The 16,679-nt window shown below is 46.1% G+C and overlaps 2 protein-coding genes across 2 annotated transcripts in view; both read left to right on the top strand.

Moving 5' to 3' along the window:
* Positions 1 to 10,749, top strand: part of LOC309849824 (uncharacterized protein) — a 55,860-nt gene extending 45,111 nt beyond the window's left edge. Inside the window, exon 4 of the mRNA XM_082702817.1 lies at positions 10,163 to 10,749. Coding sequence (XP_082558943.1) covers positions 10,163 to 10,747 — 585 coding nt within the window. The 3' untranslated portion in view covers positions 10,748 to 10,749. The remainder of the gene's footprint in view (positions 1 to 10,162) is intronic.
* The window catches only part of PLD5 (phospholipase D family member 5), a 328,471-nt gene that overhangs the window by 104,322 nt on the left and 207,470 nt on the right, over positions 1 to 16,679 (top strand). The window lies entirely within an intron of this gene.

Raw genomic sequence — 16,679 nt, 5'->3', positions numbered from 1 at the left:
GTCCTGCCCCCAGCTCTGTCCCAGTCCCTGCCAGTTACAGTCAGGAAGTAGTTTGGACCAGTTAATCAAATTCTGGTGTATCTCAGAAACCCTGGGAGGTTAGAAATGCTAGATTCTACATCTGGAAGGTGGTTTTCTTTTCTTTTACTAACACAGAGACTTAGAAGGAACCTTGTGCTTGCTGTAGCTCAGACTCCCAGAAGAGGCCATCCAAGTTGTTGAGGTCTCCCTGTGGGCAGATAGGACTCACCCACCCAGGGCTTCTATACCTGGAGGACAGATGCCTCTCAGACTCGCCCACCCCGCTCCCCGCCCCTGTGGTCCGGACCACCCCTCCCGGGTCCTGGGGTGGAGAGCTGCCTCGGGGCATGGACCCTTCATGCCTTTCCACTTGTAGCTGTGCCTTTGAGCCACAGGGAAATCCCCAGGATGGGTTTCAGGACACCTGGTGTGCTGGAGGGGAGCTGCTGTGTGCGGAACATGCAGCCAGAATCAGAGACCACAGCGGTGAGCCAGGGCGCGGGGCAGTGAACGGCCTCCCCACCGTGGCAAACGGCCGGCTTCCCCAGGGAACTGTGGGGTCCTGCACCACACCAGGGGCACTGCCTTACCCTCCCCGAAGGGGCAATTGAACATGATTCCGGGAGAGCAAGCGGCCTAGGGTCGCTGTGTGACTCAGTCGGTTAAGCATCTGCCTTTGGCTCAGGTCATGGTCCCAGGATCCTGGGATGGAGCTGGCTCAGCGGGCTGCCTGCTTCTCCCTCTGCCCCTCACCCTGCTTGTACTCTCTCTCTCTCTGACAAATAAATAAATAAATAAAATCTTTAAAAAAAAAACCCCACAAAACAAAGAAAGAGCAGCCTACCCCCACATGTCTTCTGTTTCTTGATCTGGTGCTAGGAGGGTTGAGTGGGTAGGGTGACAGGAGGTTTCTAGAAGATACTGCTATAGAAGTGGTGGGGAGTGGAGCCTTTAATGGTCTCTCCTGGGGTTTGGACGCGTCCCTGTGGAATTTATTACTGTTGTAAATTGCTTGTAACTCCTGGCATCCTTTCTGGATCTTAAAGGCTCTCTCCCCGTTTGCTAATCATAGTGCAGCTTTATTGATTCATGCATCGGGAATTCTATTCTCCCCCACATTTTTCCCGTCTGCCCTGTATTCATTGTTTACTATATACGATGCCATTTTTCACCTTTAAGGGGAACTTGCTCTCATACACATTCAAATTAGAGGGGAAGAAAACAAGCCTGGACATTAAAGAACAGAGTGTACTGGTTTATGGGGAAAAATTAGCTCAGGGGTGGGCTTAGTAAATAAAAAGCTATCTTAAATAGGTCCATTAAGTCCATATTTTATGGAATAACACCAACAAAAATGTATATTTTTTTCTCTTTAGCCAGCTAAATAATAAATTAATACCATAAAGCTTTCAATAAATCAGTGCTATATAAGTAGGCAACCTTATCATTTGTTTTGTTATTCACATTTTAAGTTATTTTCTTTTGTGTTATATAAATAGAGCAACCTTGACATTTATAATTATTTTTCTTATAACTCCTTATGTTCCTGTCTTTTCATAACACACAAGAAATCTTTTTAAAAAAAGAGCTCTTTGGGAAACTTTTGATTAATGCAGCAAAAGTCAGTCTGGTAAAGATTTGTGCAAAAAGACTGTATCTTATTTGTATTGTTCGATTTTTTTTATTATGGGAGCTATACAATTATGAATAATCTTCTTTGTCCCAGCTGTTCTCAGGTTTATATAAATTACATCCTGCGGGGAGCCTGTCACCAACATAATTGACTAACTTTGCTTCTGAAATGCATTCCATACTGTTTTCTCGGCAGGAATGGACTTGAAATCTCTTAGTCGTTTTCTCAGCAACGTCGATGGTCGGGAGAAAGCGCAGACCTATGACCCAGGCTGAAGCCCTGTGTTGGAGAATATTCTGTGCAGGGAAAACAAATACATTCTTTTCTCTTGACCTTGGAACAGGGACTCTAATGTGATACACTCACTCCTGAGTAAATGTTTACCGAACACCCCTTTGTGCTGGGAACTACCGCAGCCACTGGGGATGCAGCGATGAACAGGACAGGTGCACGGGGGAGGTGAGCCAGTACGGAGCAGTCAGCCGCAGCTGTGGAGGAAGTTTAGCAGGACAGAGATGCTGACCTAGTGCGGGGGCTTCCTCCGTTTGTATAGGACTCTCAGTGGCGGCCTCTCTGAGAGGTGACATTGGAGCACAGATCAGGGTGACAGTGTGCCAGGGTCCGGAGGTGGGAAACGGAGTAGTACATGGGCTTGAAGAGCCAGCAGAGGCCAGATTGCCGAAAGGAGTCTGGGTGTTATCCCAAGTGTATCAGGAAGTCTCTGGAGGGGGAGAGAGGTCAACAGGACCCTGTTTCTGGTTGCAGAAGACCAGTTTGGCTGCTGGGTAGATGAAAGACCATGGGGCCAGAGCAGGCCCGGAAGCTGTCTTCTTGCCACTGTCTTGAGTAAGGAGTCCAGGTGGTTTGCACAAAAAATGCCAGTGTTAGGGCTCCTGGGTGGCTTAGTGGGTTAAAGCCTCTGTCTTTGGCTTAGGTCATGATCCCAGAGTCCTGGGATCAAGCCCCGAATAGGGCTCTCTGCTCAGCAGGGAGCCTGCTTCCTGCCCCCCACCCCGCCTTCCTCTCTGCCTCCTGTGATCTCTGTCTGGCAAATAAATAAATAAAATCTTAAAAAAAAAAAAAAAAAAAGAAATGCCAGTGGTGGGGGTGTGAAGACATGCAAAGCCAGAGTACATTTTGGAGGTACTATTGGTGGGGACCAATGTTATCAGTGGGGAGAGGAGCAAGCTGTGGGGGTTGGTATCCGAAATTGGGCTCTGCTTATGTATTTGAGCTGGGTGTTAGACGTTGGAGTGGTCGTGTTGGGTGGGCAGTTAAAGATGTGGTTTGGAGCTTAGGGGAGGGAGCAGGTCCAGAAACAAGTCTTTAGGAATCAGTGACCTGGAGATGATAGTTAAGGTCTGGTGAACTACAGGACTGGTTCTCTTCACTGTACTCTTCGTAGCTTCTGCTAACTCCAGAAACTCCTTCTGGCTCCATGAATGTGGGTTCCCACCAGGCTCATGCCTTGGCTGGGCCTTTCTTCCCTATGCAGCCTGCAGAAGAGATGTATACAGGTGGAAACATGGACAGAAGGCTCTTGGGCCTGGAAATGTAGCCCAGGGAGGCATCTTGGGAATCAGAATTCGAGAACATTAGCTTTAGGTCCATGATGAGCCACTCTTGCCTCGAGCTCCAAGTTCCTTACCTGAAAAATAGGGGTAATGATAGTATTCAGCTCCTGTGATGACATGAGACTTTTTGTATATTTATATGGTTGTAAATAGACTCTCTGTGTAGTAGCCGCTTGAGAAATGAGAGTTTAAACAGTATTTTAATCTCCTTATCTGTAGTTGTAGGGCCCATGCATTCATTCTGCAATTGAGACCTTTCGGACAAGTTGTTTTTGGTCAGAGGCAAGGTACCATGACTTACTTTATTTTGCCCTTCATTAAAGGCTCAGCATTGAGGCCTTCACTATATATTGGACAAGAGTGAGAATCAATATATTTTTTTAATAGTTTGCATTTTAGCCTCTGTTGCCCACCCCACCAAATCTGGAGGCACCAGTTGAAACTGATCGAGAAGAACTCTTTCTGTTTTATGATGATTTAAAAATATTTGGGGGACAAAAATACAGCTTTACGCACTGGTAGCCTGGCTTCCACTTCTAGGAGAGAATGAAGAGGCTCGGCTAATTTTCCATATCCGGCATTTTCTTAGTTGTGTCATGTGTTTTTGTCCAGAATGCATTTGATTTGGAAGGATTCCCAAGACATGTGAAAGTGAGTGCCAACATCTTTTTCAGATACAAATTGGATTTGATAATGTTTATGTTGGATGCATGCAATTTAGTTATTTCTTTTCACATAACTTCTCTCTACTCATGCTGAGAAAACCTCCGGAGGAGGGATACTTATTACAGCTTTTTGCAGTCAATTAACAGATACTTATTGAGCCCCTACTACGTGTAGAACACAGTGCTAAGCCTGTGACGAATGCAAACCGTATTATGCACAGTCTTGTTCTCGAGAGGAGGTTTCACTTTGGGAGGAAGGAGAACTGTCCCAGAAATGTTAAGACTTGGGGGAACTAGAGAGGCACTGGAGAACTCCACCTGTTGCTCAAGGCACGTGCTCTTTCCACGGCAATCCCTAATGCCCTCATCTGTCTTGCTGGGCCCCTTTTAGTGAGCAACTCACCACCTCCCTAGGTTTCCTGCTGGAATTTTGGACAACTTGGATTGTTTAGATCACATCCCGATACTGATGCAGAGACAACCTCTGTGGCTTCTTCTCGGTCTTTCTGTCAGATGCCATGTCTATGTGAATTTGAAGATCCCTAGAAGGGCTTTCTGTCTGAATCATTTGCATCTGTGCAATGCTGGAAGTGTGCAGATGGCTTTCACATCTCTTCTTGCAGCAATCTTGAGTGATAGGCGTTATACTCCCTATTTTACAGAGGAGGAAAAAGGGTCTGAGAGTTAAGTGAGTCAGCTCAAGGTTGCACAGCTCGTGAAGCGCAGAATTCTACAACTTGAAGTTGAAACTCCAAAATGTATGTTCCTCCTCCCGCCCCCAGCAATGGCATCTGTGACTTCAGAAAGCATTTCAGAGAGCATTTCGTTATGGATAGATGAATACATTATCTAAGCAGAATGTGAGGCAAGACGTCAGGACATGCTGGACGTGGCTCGGATTTTGTGGAAGTGGGTAAAAAGCACATTCTTTCTTGCCATGGGCTGGGTGATCACATGGGGGGGGGCGGTTCTCAACAAGACAGTAGAATCCTCAGCAGAAAAAGCTTGTTCCTCTTGTAAAACATCTCATGGTTTTGATTGAGCAGTGAGAAGTGTCCCTGGAGAAACAGCCCTTAAGATTTTAGTATGGATGAGCTTTATAAGGTCCGTGGAACGGAAGGTTAATTTCCCCCCGTAACGCTGGGTTGCATACGTAAGTGCTATCTTGCTGGGTCTTCTATGCTCCTGGGCTATAAATACATACGTTGCCCTCCACTTATTTGAGCTTTCTTCATGTGGCCTTGATTTATGTATTTCCTTTGAATCCGTGCAACTTTTGTTTTCTGCCATTCCTAGGGAAGTCCTAATTATGGAAAATACAATTCCAAATGTCTTCTCAGGAAAGGTGCTTGAGTTTAAATATCTCTAGAATTGGACTTTTTTCTGTCATGTTTCTAATTTAGCTCTTCAAGCCATTGTCAAGCTTGTTGAGTTAGCTGATGATGTATGTGCTCATTCTTTCTTTTAGTAAATATGTATACATATACCTGCTCTAGTCTAGGAACTCTGTACGATATTGGGAATACAAAAGAAAAAAAAAAAGAAACACGTGTCGGGAAGTGCAAAGTATTCATTGAAAAAGTGATGTTAGAATGGCCTTAAAAGTTTAGGTGAAGAGGATATTTTTGTAGAAAGACTTTCTCTGGAGCCTTGGTCTGACTTATTAGTAGAATCTCCAGTCTTCTCTCATCCCTGCTGAAACAGAATCCATCTCAGGGAGGAATTGCCAGTCTTGGCCCTTATTAATATTGCTGGTCATAATTTCTCAGTCTCTCAGTCTTGTCCTATGGCTTGCTGCATCTTGTTTCTTCTCTAATGATGGTGATCAGGATCAGGCTGATACTACTGGAGAAAAGGCAAAGGTGATTGGACTATGCATTGATTTTGAAGTCAGAATTGGTAGGTCTTGAACAATTAGATACAAGAAAAAAGAGAGAGAGAGAGAAGTCAGGGGTATGGCTCAAGTGACAGAACCGTGGACTTGATAACTTCCATGCTCATGGGAGGAACAGGCATGTGAGTTCTGAGATAGCTATTAGATATTCACTTGGCTCTTTGAGTCTAGAGTTTGGAGGGGGAGGTCCAGGGAGGTCCAGGGAGAGAAATAAATGTCAGGGTGAGTGGTATTTAACGTCATGAAATTGGATGAGATCATCAGTGGAACCAGAAAAAAGATGTCCGCAGGCTGATTCTTGGAGGCACTCTTAACATTTAGAAATGTGAAAGATGAGTAGGAACTGATAAAGGAGACAGAGAAAGAGGGGCCAGACAGGAAGGAAGGGAATCAAGAGTTCCATCCTCAAAGCTAGAGACAAATTTTCAGGGAGGAGAAGAGATGCCATTGGAGGTCACTTACATTGAAGACCAGTTGCTGATTTATCAACATGGAGGCTGTTGATAACTTTGATAAGAGAATTTCCTATTAAGTGGGAGGAATTGGAGACAGGACGAGCACAGCTTAAAGTACTCTGTGAAAGGAAGAGAGTAATGAAATAGTAGCTGGAGGGGAAAGTAGAATCAGGAGGGTATTTCTTTTATAAACGTTATGTGGACGCTTCTGTTATTGAACCCATCCAGCTCCTTACTCTTCCTTTTCTCTGTCCATGACCAACTTTTGTGTTACAGTAATTTTAGTAACTTTTCCTTTATCCTGCCAGTCCTCCTTACCTGCTGTGTGAACCACACTTACTCTCTGTTTTGTACATTTCCAGTATCTATCTGTGTTGTGTTCTGTGGTCCCAGGATAATTAGAGTGATCCTTCTCTTCTTAAAGCCCTGAAGTTTCAGTACTTCCTTTCCCAGTCTGGTCAGCCTTATCTTATCTCCAAGAGTACACATTGTTTACTAAGAGTCAGTGTTCCATTTGATCATATCTCTTTGACTTAGCCTTAATTCTCTAGGGATTCTTCCAAAAAAACTTGCAAGCAATCACTCCTTATGACAATCGGTGTAAATCCCCATCTTGTCTACATTTCCAACTAAGGGCAGACTGTAGTTAGCACATACTTGGGCAAGAAGACATGGACTTCATTTATCAAGCAGAAAGCAAACCAATTCCCCACTGGAAAAGGGATGAGGAAATAACCCTCAGATACCTGTTGAACATAGTGAAAGCTGATTGTGGCTTAGGAAGACAAATTTTAAGGTTAATTTCAAGTTAAATAAATGAAAACATTTCTTAGTAAGGTATTTTAATTTGGGCTTTTTTATTGCTAACTTTCCACACCATGAATTCCCTTCCTTCCTGGTGAACCTCCAATGAAAGAGAGAAAATACGGGCAAAATAGCCCCAAAGATTTTTTAGACTTCTCGGACAGAATTCTTATTACCAAAACCCCCAAGATGACTTGATGGTTTTCTCCCTGCCTCCCTCCCTCCCACCGGACCTATGAGGAGATGGCTGCAAACAGAGACTTTTGCTCAGAACTGTTTCTGCCACAGGTCAGCATAAGCAGAGAGCTTGGAAGGCTCACATTCATGTTTAAGTTCAAATTATATATTTTGCTATTCCTCTGCATGGCACTGCTCCTTGACGGCCGCACAGAGTTCTCCCAAACGCCTCCCGAAACATTCCCCAGGCAAAGCCAAGGATACCATATGTGCCCCTCACTCTGATTACTATTTGCATCAAACTTTTTTTTTTCTTTTTCTTTTTTCATAAGGTGACTGTCCTGATTTTTAGGGAAACCAGATACGGACTAGGTTTTGGTCATCTTGTGGAAACCTTTATTTGGTCAGATTGCTTCTTGGTTTTTGGTGACCTTGACTCACGTGGGTGAGAGAAGACAAACCTTTGTACAATAACTTCTTGATGTCTACCCCTCCTCCCATAATCCAGGCTCCCTCCCTACATAATACTTTTCTTTTCTTGTTCCCCTGACTTTCATGTCTTCCATACCTTATTTTTCAGAATTGGTTTTAGAAATTCCCCATTTATCCTTCTTTTTCCATTTGTATTACTTTGCTGCCTTATGGTAATACTAAAATAATGATCATCCTCCCATCCAAGTACTAACCAGGCCCGACCCTGCTTAGCTTCCAAGATCAGACGAGATCGGGCGCGTTCAGGGTGGTATGGCCGTGGACTAAAATAATGATCATCCTATTCCAATAAACTTCCATACGAAACTTAAAAAAACAAACAAACAAACAAAAAAAAACCAATCTGCCACCAAGAAAGACCCTTCTTCCGTGAGGTGATCGTCCTATAACCAGGCACAAATACTAAAGCCAGAGCCGTGATCTGGGACCACCAGAGAAACTTCGACCTCATTCTTTGCTCATCATGCCAGGTCCTGCCATGTTTCCCTGCCCCTTCGCAGTGTCTTTGGCATACGGGGTTGAGATCCTCTGTTGCTGGGGAGAAGATAATCTTCCTGAGGGCTGAGCTGGGCAATCTTCTAATCAGTCAGACTGAGCAACAGGCAGCATGGCGAAATGCAAAAATTTGTATTTTCACTCTGACAGTATCAGCACGGAATCGGGTATTTTCATTCTGTCCCTTTATCCCTCAGCTGTGAACACATCATAGCTATCATTTTCCACCTCTCCGTCATTGGAATAAATAATTACGCCAGGGTCACTTCGACCTTGGCCTGAAATCACTGAGGCTTTGCAGTCCTTTGCCCATGAGAAAGCTTTGAAAGCATATTCTCTTATTTGCCAACCGAGTAGAGTGGGTGTAGAGAAGGAATCCAAGAATTGCGTGAGCATTAAAAGCCAGAGCTCAAGCAGAGAACCTGGAAACAAATAGGAGTTGAGTGTATTTCTCCTGTTGGCTTTGGGTAACTCCAACTTTAGGAGCTCTACCCCACGGGTTTTTTAGTTGACCAAGGTCTCTGCTCATCTGGGTAGTTGCCCTAAGCAGGAACATCAGTAACTCTCAGCGTTATTCCCCCGGAGGGCAGCACACCGTGTGCACGCTCTAGCAGACCCCAAGAACCTGCCCAACTCCACACCTCTGCCGCAGATGACATTATACGGCCTCTGTGGGCTCACAAAATCGAGAGGTAGCCAACACCCAAGGTCAGTGTTCTCTAATTCTGTGGGGCTATGGACAGAGATATTCTTGTATGATGGGGGTCTAGTGTGATCATCTTACTCTCCTGTGAAACCCAGCTCTCGCCACTGTAGACAGACTGCTGGAACAGATGTCTGCTTTTCAAGTCCGTTTCGCCCGAGTCTTACATCGTTTTCTGTTACCCAGGAAAGGGCCTTCCGAGTGTGGGGGCCATATTTATTTCCCAGTTTGCTGCTTCAGTACAGCTCACAAAATCGTCATGTTTCATTTTCCTTCAAAGAGTATTCAAGAGATTTTTTTCCTCCCCTAGCAGAGCGAGATACTCACCATTTCTGGGGGGATTTTATTGATGATAAAATTTATTATTTTTATTCATTTGTTTAAGAGTTATTTATTTATTTTTTAGAGGGCGAGTGGGGGCAGAGGGAGGAGAGAGGATCCTAAGCAGAATCTGTGCTGAGCTGGACCCAGACTTGGCGGTGCAGGGGTCTCGGTCTCACGACCCTGGGATCCCCAACAGTCAGAGGCTTAATCCACTCCACCACCAAGGGGCCCCACTGGGGGACACTATTGATACTGTTTTAGATGCCATGGGATACTAGGGTGGTATCATAAATAATACCTAATCCGGGTCCTTCGGAAGAGATAAACACACTTACTATATGGATAACCCCACCTGCGAAAACTGTTGGCATCCGTCTGTAAACCCTTCCGGAGCACAGGAGGCATTCACCTGCAGATGCTCCTCGGATGAATTAGGAGACTGGCCACCGTGTAGCATGTACACCAGGGGTTGACGATTTCAAGTTTGGGAGTAATTGTATTTCCACAGTAAAAAGCCTTCAAGAGTAGGACATTAGTTATTACCAAAATCTGAAAGGCGGCTTGCGATTTCTCAAAATGTCCTCTTGTTCGGGGCTCATGTGGTTCTCCCTGGTGACCTCCGCGTGTGAGTGTGGAGGCCCCGCGCAGCACCCCGGCTTCCTCGGGATTCACTGTCCGTGGTCGTGGCCCCGCGCGCCGTGTCCGTCCTGGTCCCGCATCCCCGACCCCGCCTGCGATCTGATGCTGCGTGGACAGCGCCGCCCCTGAGAACCCATGAGGGCGCATGCGCGCTGCTGCTCACCGCTCCTGGCTCCTTGCCAGCCGCAGAGCTCCGCCCCCTGCTCCCACAGCTGGCCACACCCCTCCGACTTGCGCTTCCCGCCTTGCCCATCCTCCACTCCACGGTGCATCTTTGAATTTGCAGCCTCGGCGGAGCCCTCGACCTGCACCTGCAGGCCTCCTGACATCTTCTAAGGTGGACGTCGCTGGAGAAAACGGCCCGGCTCTGCCGACCTGCATCATTTCGAATTCATGGTCACACGGTACCGGCCGGTGCTCGTCCAGGCACAGAGATCCTGGTGCGTTCCCCTGCAGCATTGACTTTGGGGCACCCTGGAAAGGGCCTTCGATGACTTTTTCTCCTCAACCTCCTTGCCTTTTGCAATCACCCCACCTCCTGGGCTCATGGCTTTGCTACTCACCGAGGGAGAAGAGGCTGACAGTCCAGGGCTCTCCTCCTCCCGGCAGCCGAGCGGAATCACTGTCCGCCCTCGTGACAGTGCCTCCCGCTGTCCTGGAGTTCCAGAGATGGTCCTCATCCGGTCCAAGGCAGCCCCGTGTTTGTGTCCGGTTCCCGTTCTCTCTTTGCGGGTACTTCGCTCCTGCGATGGCTGCCTTTTCCTCCTGCATGGTCACTGTCTCCCTTTCTGCAGGATCCTTTGTGACAGTAAATAAACATGCCAGCAATCATGTAAACAAACCGAACTTGCCTCTCTTGGGCTGTCTGTAGAGTCCAAATACTCCGATTTTTTTTTTAAAGATTTTATTTATTTATTTGCCAGAGAGAGAGAAAGCGAACATGAGAGAGCCTGAAAGCACAAGCAGGGGCAGTGGCAGGCAGAGGGAGAAGCAGCCCCGGCCCCCCAGCAGGAAGCCCAATGCAGGGCTGGATCCCAGAACCCTGGGGTCATGACCGAGCAGCGCGGGACCTAACAGATCGAGCAGCGCGGGACCTAACAGACCGAGCCACCCAGGCCTCTCGGTTTTTATTTTTTGACAAAAGTTTCTGAGTTTTCTACGCTTTTTATTGCATGTGTGTGTGGGGGCACTTACTTTGTTCTATATGTTTTCTTTTGTTTATTGTGATATACTTGATGGTGTATATAGTTGTGTTATTTAAAGAATAATGAGTTGAACACTTACGCATCACCCAGCTTATAAGACAGACCATTTCTAGTGCCTTCGAAGGCCTTGTAGGTGTGTCTCCCATTGCCTCCCCCCTTCCCTGTCACCTTCCTCATCGTCCTGAATTCTGGACTTCAAGACCTTCAGTCTCTTGCACCGAAATCACACCGTCTTAAGCATTCCGCCCTTACTAGAAGTCTTGGTGTCTGCTAGGGCATGTCTCACATTGTTAATATCCTGCAGGAAAATCTTGGCTACTCCTGATCCTTCTGAAATTTGCACGTGAAATTTAAAATTAACTTATAAAGTTATACACAAATACAACCCTGCTGGGATCTCGATTATAATCGCCTTGAATACATAGGTTCTCCTATTTATGGACACATGAATCTCTCTTTAATGAGGTCTTTTCTCTTTCAAATTTTTATTGGGAGATTTTTCAAAAGGGGTGAATGATCACTTATGTACACACCACCTAAATTCAATGTTTGTTAAGGTTTGCTACATCTGCTATGAATATGACTGTCCTTCCTAGAAAATCAGGGTCAATGCTTAATGTTTCCTCTTCAGCTACCAGTCTTCTGAGTAAGCAACTGGTGTAACAGTCTCTTCCAGGGCTGAAAAATCAGTGTAACTGAACCCATTTGGAAAGACACGGCAGACATCATGTGGATGTCACTTTGAACCCCTTCCCTGAAAAACAAGGAATTCTTTGTACAACACGGGCCCGTATCTGTTGTGGCTCATCAGGACGCGCACAGCCCACGACTTCTCTGTGTTCAGTCTGCACTCAAATCTCAGTTGTCTCCAAACCGTATTTTAGAGCTTTTTTTTTTCCCCCTACTAGCAGGTACCCTGGCCAAGGACCTCCTATCAATATGGCTTTTTTTTTTTTTTTAAGATTTTATTTATTTGACAGAGAGAGATCACAAGTAGACAGAGAGAGAGGCAGAGAGAGAGAGGGAAGCAGGCTCCCCGCTGAGCAGAGAGCCCGATGCAGGACTCGATCCCAGGACCCTGAGATCATGACCTGAGCCGAAGGCAGCGGCTTAACCCACTGAGCCACCCAGGCACCCTCAATATGGCTTCTTATCCTGTCTTTCTCTAGACAGGTCCTGACACGTTGCTTTTCACAGAATTAACTCTCCCAGGTCAGATGGACTGTGGAATGTCTCGTAGCCTGAATTTGTCTGCATAGGCCCGAGCGAGGCTGTGAATGCCATTTGGGTCGTTTCTCCCTGCTGTGGACTGAGCTAGGTCCGAGGGCTGGCTCCAGCTCAGTGTAGACACACCTGGCCAGCAGACTCCATCGTGCATCCCAGGGCATCATAGCAGGTGGGGGTGGGCAGCTTGTCCCACCGTTATGATGATAGTGTGGGTCCTTGGTGAAGCTTATGATCAACAAGTCTTTTTTAAAGATTTTAGTTATGTGTTTATTTATTTATTTGAGAGAGAGAGAATCAGCAGGAGGAGGGGGAGAAGCAGAGGGAGAAACAGCTGCCCTCCTGAGCAGGGAGCCCAGTGTGGGACTCAATCCCAGGATCCCCCTTGGATCATGACCTGAGCCAAAGGCAGACACTTAACCCGCTGACCCACCCAGGCGCCCCACCAAGTCTTTTTATTATCAAAGTATAGATTTCCCTTTAAAATGAGGAATCAGCTTCACCCCTAAGGTGGCTTTTTGGGTTGAACTATGCCCCCCCCCCAAAGAGAAACTACGTCGGAGTTCTAACCCCTAATACTTCAGAATGTGACTTCTTTGGAGACAAGGTCATTACAGAAGTAATCAAGTTAAAAATGAGGTCACTAGGGCGGGCCCTGATCCAGCCTGACGGGCGTCCTTATACGAAGGGGATGTATGGACAGAGAGACAGGCATGCGCGCAGGGAAGAGACCATGAGGGAAGTCAGGGAGGAGATGGCCGTCCGTGAGCTGAGGTGAGTCTCCCGGACACATCCTTCCCTTGCTCCTTCAGAGGGAGTGTGGTGGCTAAAAGCTTTGCCTCATCATCTGGACATAGAGGAATTTCCTACTGTTCCTTCCAAGGAGTTAGGGTAAAATGCATACTTCTCCTTTAACTGTCAATTTGTGGAACAAGGAATCGATGTAATAATTAGAGTCAGCAATGGAAAATTAGTTTTTTTCCTCCCTCTGTTTCTTTATTACTGTGGGACTTAATAGACTTTTAAAATTTAGTCCCTGTTTTGTAATAAGTTATAATTATTACTGTTTTTTGCTCCTCAACCAAACTTGGTCAGTGGAAACCTCTTGAAGAATGTTCGGGGGGGGGGGGCGGGAAACCCAACAAACCAAACCAAAAACCAAAGAGAATATTCTTGGGTCTGTTAGTCCTGTCCTCAGTGGTCCTTGATGGCTGCTTTGCTTTGGCAAAGCATGCCCTAAGCTCACCTTGTTCTTGTCCAACTTCAAAACCCCCAAATCAGCCATGTGTCCCAGGAATAATGGGCTGCCTTTGTTTTAGGCCTTTTTGTTGGATAAAGCCAGGGTTTATGTTTTTAAGACTCATGAGTAAATTTTAATATTCCAGTTTACCTTTAACATTACAAGGATTTTTCTTAAGTGTGATTTTGTACTTCTTTTCTCTTACATCGAAAAATCTTAGTTTTTTTAAAAGATTTTTAATTTATTTATTGAGACAGAGAGATCACAAGTAGGCAGAGAGGCAGGCAGAGAGAGAGGAAGGGAAGCAGGCTCCCCGCTGAGCAGAGAGCCCGATGCGGGGCTCCATCCCAGCACCCTGGGATCATGACCTGAGCTGAAGGCAGAGGCTTAACCCACTGAGCCACCCAGGCACCTCTAAAATCTTAGTTTTTAATAAAATTAACATGGGGGGATGCCTAGGTGGCTCAGTTGATTAAGCATCTGCCTTCTGCTCAGGTCATGATCCCAGGGTCTTGGGTTTGAGTCCCACATCAGGCTCCCCCTGCTCTACGGGGAGCCTGCTTCTCCTCCCTCTGCCTTTCACTCCCCTGCTTGTGCTCTCTCTCCGTCAAATAAATAAATAAAATCTTTAAAAAAAAAATGTAAAGACAGAGCCTAGAAATCACAAAGGGGAATTTTAAAGTTTACTGATGTGTGGCTCAGGAAATAGCCATTCCTCAAGCAAAGTGAGTTTTTCAGTAGATTCCACGAACAATGCAAATTTTAAAAAAAATTCATTTTTTTTAATGTATATGTATATGTATTTATTTAGAGCATGAGTTGGGGGAGGGGCAGAGGGAGAGAAAGAATTTTTTTTTTTAAATTTTCAAAAAGATTTTGTTAATTTATTTGGGAAAGAGAGAGAACGAGTGGTGGGGAGAAGCAGAGAGAGAGGGAGAGAAGCAGACTCCCTGCTGAGTAGGGAGCCCAAAGCAAGACTCCATCCCAGGGCCTGGAGATCATGACGTAAGCCAAAAGCAGATGCTCAGCCCACTGAGCCACCTAGGTGCCCCAGGAGAAAGAATCGTAAGCAGACCCTGCGCAAGGCTCAGTCCCAAGACCCTGAGATCAAGACCTGAGCTGAAATCAACAGTAAGACGCTGAACGGACTGAACCACACAAATGCCCCACAAATGCTTTTGTCCTATACCTGTGTGGCTGGACGATCCAATGTGAGAGAGGAAGCCAAGCTTTGGGAGTTTTACTTTCCAGGAGGAGTCATACATCAGTTTTCTTGTGTTTTAACAGGCAGGCAGATCAAAACATACATGGAAGAATCCTCTGCAAAACACAGTGGGGTGTTTCAACAAAGCCTGGCCGTTCCATGGCCCCTGAAGGCAGAGCTGTTTAGAAGGAGGGCGAAAGCTTTCTGTGTTGCATATTTAAGATTATGCAAAGCATGAAGGCAATGTCTTCAAATTCAAGAACCTTGAGTTTTTTAGTCTTGGCAGGATTCTGCCCTCCTAAGGATGCCCAGAATGCTGCAAGGCAGGGGAACGTTGTTAGCAGATTTTGCATTTATGGACATGGAAGCAGACAGCTCCATTTAAAGATAAAACGAGACAAAAGCAGTGGCAGAAGCTTCTGGAGCAGTAACAAAAAGAAAAAAAAAAAAACAGAAAACAGAGAATAAAGTTGTGAAAATAGACTTTGGTGAAAGCAGACCCCCCTGGAAAGGACAAGACGGGGAAACGAATGAATGAAAAAAGTAAATGAAAAACAAGGAAAAGGGAGATGAGAAGGCAGGACCTAGAGCAACTTCTGAAAGACACAAATGCCTTGGAAGTTAAAAAAGAGATAGAATTAGTGGCTGGGAGAGCCTGAGAAGAGCTTGCTCACAAGTGGCAAGAGAGAACCGAAGATACGAGATGTGGAACTTCTGACTGAGAGAATAACCGATTCCAGCAGGTTCTGTGGTTCTGTCCTTACGAGAAGCAGGGGCCCGGGGACCATGTGCTCGACCCCGACCTGGGAGACCACCGACGTTGGTCTTTCTCCATCACACGTTCTCTGAAGAAGCCAGCTCTGCCCTCAAAGCTATCACTTCAGACTCACGAGGAACAACTATCTTACTAGAAACCTGTCAGTCCTCCGTGAGATTTAACACAATGAAGTTTTAAATAAATGTCTTTTTGAACGTGATAAATAAATGTCAATATTTCCGGTGGTGAAATACATATAATTCTTTTATTTTCCTGTTGATGAATTATATCTATCTAGTATGAAGACACTAACATTAAAAAATATGTTATTGGGGCGCCTGGGTGGCTCAGTGGGTTAAAGCCTCTGCCTTCGGCTCAGGTCATGATCCCAGAATCCTGGGATCGAGCCCCGCATCGGGGGCTCTCTGCTCGGCGGGAAGCCTGCTTCTCTTCCTCTCTCTCTCTGCCTGCCCTTCTGCCTATTTGTGATCTCTGTCTGTCAAATAAATAAATTAAAAAAAAAAAAAGGTTTAAAAAATATGGTATTGATCATTTTGTATGTTTCCTGTGGGGAAGATCGGTATCGCCAGGACGCCCCTTCTGTTCCCTTTCAGCACCCCCACCCCCTCGTAGTGAATGCTCTTGTCCATGTCCACCAGTGATTCCCACGAGCCAGGCCCAGTGGGCGCCTCTCTGAACAAGGTCAGCGAGTTCCAACACCATCAAGGGTTCCAACACCATCCCACTTGAAATGCTTTCTTCTCTCCATTTCCAGGACACCACGTCTCCTGAGGACGCTCCGTCTCATAGCTCCCTTCTCTCTCCCTCCCTGACGCATCCCCCCTACCCAGCCCAGCCGACTCTCAGCCTTGGGTCTTGGCGTCGGGCACCCTCTTCTTCGTCAGCGATCTCTTTTAGCCCCGTGATACTCGGTACCACGTTCAGGGCTGAATCCACACACCTTCAGCCCCGACCCCTCCTCTGAGCTCAGACTCGCACATTCAGCTGCCATACTCGGGAATTAACTAGAACTTTCCATTAAAATTCCAATAAAGGACTCTTGGTAACTTCTAGCACTCTACATCTTCGGCCCTGGTGTCTTCTTCTGTCTGAAAGTCCTTGCCCTCTGTCGCTCGGATCGAACCTTGGGCACCACCAGCTTCCTTCTCTCCC

The sequence above is a fragment of the Mustela nivalis genome (assembly GCF_964662115.1).
Source record: "Mustela nivalis genome assembly, chromosome: 16".
Lineage (NCBI taxonomy): Eukaryota > Metazoa > Chordata > Mammalia > Carnivora > Mustelidae > Mustela > Mustela nivalis.
This window is presented reverse-complemented; position numbering and strand designations above follow the sequence as displayed.